This window comes from Trachypithecus francoisi, unplaced genomic scaffold, assembly GCF_009764315.1.
Source record: "Trachypithecus francoisi isolate TF-2019V2 unplaced genomic scaffold, Tfra_2.0 Lachesis_group21, whole genome shotgun sequence".
Taxonomy (NCBI): domain Eukaryota; kingdom Metazoa; phylum Chordata; class Mammalia; order Primates; family Cercopithecidae; genus Trachypithecus; species Trachypithecus francoisi.
Genome location: NW_022681467.1, coordinates 26,546,505 through 26,550,478, shown reverse-complemented (window position 1 = coordinate 26,550,478; position 3,974 = coordinate 26,546,505). Strand labels below are relative to the sequence as shown.

The following is a 3,974-nucleotide window of genomic DNA, read 5'->3' as shown; positions in this document are numbered from 1 at the left end:
ACCTATACGTGGGGCTGCCTATTAACTCCGCCAAGTGACTTAATTCCTGCCTCCTTATCTGTAAAATGGGCATAATTACGGCATCGTTTTTGGAAGATTTCATGTAATAAAGTCTGAAGTGTGCTTAACACAGTACCGGGAACGTAAGAAGCACTCACACTTCATCCTAAGTACGACAGAGGTCTTTTCAAAACAAATAAAAATAATGCAATATGACTTACTTGGAAACGTATCAAAAAATAAAGACCGATGAATGCATCGAGGTGTAGTGTGATAAAACAGAGTAAAATTTTAATGATAAAAAGTTAATGGTAAAATGTTCACTGTAAAACTTTCAACTTTTCTGCTTGAAAATATGCATAATCCGACGTGGGAAAAAAATAATGCATTGCAGTCAGTTCTGGGGAAAGGGAAAGCTAAGTTTTAATTTTGCTATTGTTTTTGCTTTTTTAACAGGAAAAAGTACAAAGAAAACAACAAAACGGGGGAGATGCTTCTGAATTCGTCCCGCCTGTGGGCTGTGGGCCGTTAGCAAAGCTGCTTGCATGAAATCATCGAGCACCGCTTGCGAAATGCCAAATCCTCGAGAGCGAGGCCGGAGGCTGCCAAACCCGCGCTGGGGAAAGGGACGCCTCCGGGCGCCCCATCCCGCTGCGGACGGAGGTGAGGTTGGAGCGAGCGCTGGCGGAAGAGAAGCTCAGCAGTTACCAGCGGGCGCAGAGCCGGCGCTGGCCAATATGCGCCGCATGTGAATACCTTTGAGGGAGCGGCGGCGGGGGAGGGTAGCGTCAAATTTCAAAAAAAAAAAAAAAAAAACCCAAACCCCCACAGCCCCGGCGGGCGGGCGCGCGCGATGGGCGCCCTTTGGCTGCGGGAGCGAGTGGAGGATGCTGGGAAGGAGGTAAAATGGCCACCGGCGGCGGCGCGGAGGAAGAGAGGAAACGTGGGCGGCCGCAGCTTCTGCCCCCCGCGCGGCCCGCGGCCCGGGGAGAGGAGGCCGACGGCGGCCGCGAGAAGATGGGCTGGGCCCAGGTGGTAAAGAATCTAGCCGAGAAGAAGGGCGAATTCCGCGAGCCGCGGCTGGCGCGGCGGGAGGAGGAAAGCGGCGGCGGTGGCGGGAGCGCCGGGCTCGGCGGTCCCGCGGGCCTAGCGGCGCCGGACCTCGGCGACTTCCCACCTGCTGGCCGCGGGGACCCGAAGGGCCGCCGGAGAGATCCAGCCGGCGAGGCGGCGGACCCCCGCAAGAAGAAGGGCGCTGCCGAGGCGGGTAGGAGGAAGAAGGCCGAGGCGGCGGCGGCAGCCATGCCGACCCCGGCCAGGCCCGGCGAGGCCGAGGACGCGGCCGAACGGCCCCTCCAGGACGAGCCGGCGGGGGCGGGCCCGGGCAAGGGTCGCTTCCTTGTCCGCATCTGTTTCCAGGGAGACGAGGGCTCCTGCCCGACCCGGGACTTCGTGGTAGGAGCGCTTATCCTGCGCTCCATCGGCATGGACCCGAGCGACATCTACGCGGTCATCCAGATCCCGGGCAGTCGCGAATTCGACGTGAGCTTCCGCTCGGCGGAGAAGCTGGCCCTGTTCCTGCGCGTTTACGAGGAGAAGCGGGAGCAGGAGGACTGCTGGGAGAACTTTGTGGTGCTGGGGCGGAGCAAGTCCAGCTTGAAGACGCTCTTCATCCTCTTCCGGAACGAGACGGTGGACGTGGAGGACATTGTGACCTGGCTCAAGCGCCACTGCGACGTGCTGGCTGTGCCGGTGAAAGTGACCGACAGGTTTGGGATCTGGACCGGGGAGTACAAGTGCGAGATCGAGCTGCGCCAGGGGGAGGGCGGGGTCAGGCACTTGCCAGGGGCCTTCTTCCTGGGGGCCGAGAGGGGCTACAGCTGGTACAAGGGGCAGCCCAAGACATGCTTTAAATGTGGTTCCCGGACCCACATGAGCGGCAGCTGCACGCAGGACAGGTGCTTCAGGTGCGGGGAGGAGGGGCACCTGAGCCCTTACTGCCGGAAGGGCATCGTGTGCAACCTCTGTGGCAAGCGAGGACACGCCTTTGCCCAGTGTCCCAAAGCAGTTCACAATTCCGTGGCAGCTCAGCTAACCGGCGTGGCCGGGCACTAAACACCCGCCTGCCTGCCAGGGTGAACACACAGCCAGCTTACCCCTCTTAAGTGCCAAAACTTTTTTTTAAACCATTTTTTATCGTTTTTGAAGGAGATCTTTTTAAAACCTACAAGAGACATCTCTCTATGCCTTCTTAAACCGAGTTTACTCCATTTCAGCCTGTTCTGAATTGGTGACTCTGTCACCAATAACGACTGCGGAGAACTGTAGCGTGCAGATGTGTTGCCCCTCCCTTTTTTAAATTTTATTTTCGTTTTTCTATTGGGTTTTTGTTTTATTTCTTGTACTTTTTCTCTCTTTCCCCGCCCTCCCCGCCCCATACCTTGTCTTCCCCTGGATTTTCACCCTTTGGGCTGCCTTGCTCATCTTTATGCCCCAGCACTAGGTACGGGGCCCAACACGTGGTAGGCACTCCATCAGTGTTTGCTTAACTGAAAACATTGTTGACTGTGGCTTCTATCAGAGTGTCTACCTTTTGCAGCTCTTCCCCTCCCTCGTTTAATTTGCTGCTTTTAATCTACGTGGTCAGAATTTGTGAAACCAGTGTTGTTAGAAGTGTATATAATCTGAATCAATAAGCTCTGAATGGTGGCCAAGGGCCTCTCTTTATGGCACAAAAATGCATGGACTTCATGACAGCTCTTTTGGTGGCTCAGAAGCCATTTTTCATAGAATCATGGAATCCAGAATATTCCTGCTGGAAAGAACCTGAGAGTTGGTTTAGACCAATTCCGTGGTTTTCCAGCAGATGAAAGAGGCCCAAAGAGGTTAAATGACTCGGTGAAAATCACATAGCTGTCTGGTGCCAGAGCCAGCCTATAGTAGAGTCCCCTGACCCCAAGCCCGGTGCTCATTCCACTACCTCTCACACTTCACAACAATTTCCTCAACACTTGAGGGCCCAGAAAGTCTGATCTCTCCAGAATGTTGAGCCCAGAGGAATGCTGAGAAATCATCTGGAAGAGGGAGCAGAAAGAGAAGGTTTTAAGGAGGGGTTTTCTGAATACTTGGGAGATACGGAAAGGACCAGGGAACACACTCCAGGGTGCATGTGTTGCTCCCTGGGGTACCATTTCTGGATTAAAGTGTGCCAGGTCCTTTGGAGGCCCTACCCCTTCCCCATTCATTGTCACCAGTGAGAAATGGGGGTGCCCCTGTGTAAAGAAACCTACCAAAGGTTTACATTTGCACCTTAGCCTCAATAACTAGGAACCCTAGAGAAGCAGCTAGCTGGAGCTCATCTGCAACTCCTGACTCAGGAGAAAGATGGATTTTAACCCAAAATTATGAGTGAGCTGTTAACTCTAAAATGTACTTGGGAGATAGGCCAAGCGAGAGGTCATGGGCCAACTAAGTGTTATCAAGTAGAAAAGACAGTACACTGCTTTTCTTTTAGTGTTTGCTTTTCCTTTGCTATATGTTTTGCTATTTCCTTGTGGCTTAGAATGTAAAATTGATTGTTAAAAGTTTGTTCTGAATAAATATTTATCTTTTGTATTGCTAACACTGGTGCACTATTTCCTTTCCAAGTGTTAGATGCACAGTTACCCAGATGCAGACCGTATTTCAATCCCACTTCCCCTACACTCCATTTGTTTACCCTGCTAAATTCATTTCCCACCCCTGGAGGCAACACTTAGCACCTACTACGTTGTGCTGGTCCCTTTGCATCACAATCAGTTAGCACACTGTTAAAACAGGTTTTAGGTCCTAACACAGCTCCAAGAAATCAGAATCAGTGTTAGAGGAAGTGAAACATTTTAGTTAATCATCAAGCAATTCTGATGGGCAGCCAGGTTTGAGACCAGAGTGTAAGATGTGTGAGCTGAACCCTGCCCTCAGGGAGATTACAGACC

The 3,974-nt window shown here is 52.5% G+C and overlaps 1 protein-coding gene across 1 annotated transcript; it reads left to right on the top strand.

Moving 5' to 3' along the window:
- Positions 1 to 271: 271 nt before the first annotated feature.
- Positions 272 to 3,622, top strand: ZCCHC3 (zinc finger CCHC-type containing 3). The gene has a single exon (XM_033185998.1). The coding sequence runs from the start codon at positions 907 to 909 to the stop codon at positions 2,113 to 2,115; it is 1,209 nt and encodes a 402-aa protein (XP_033041889.1). The 5' UTR covers positions 272 to 906; the 3' UTR covers positions 2,116 to 3,622.
- Positions 3,623 to 3,974: the final 352 nt, after the last annotated feature.

Bases quoted from the DNA above. Each gene is read 5' to 3' on its own strand.
- ZCCHC3 (XM_033185998.1), top strand. From the start codon at position 907: ATGGCCACCGGCGGCGGCGCGGAGGAAGAGAGGAAACGTGGGCGGCCG.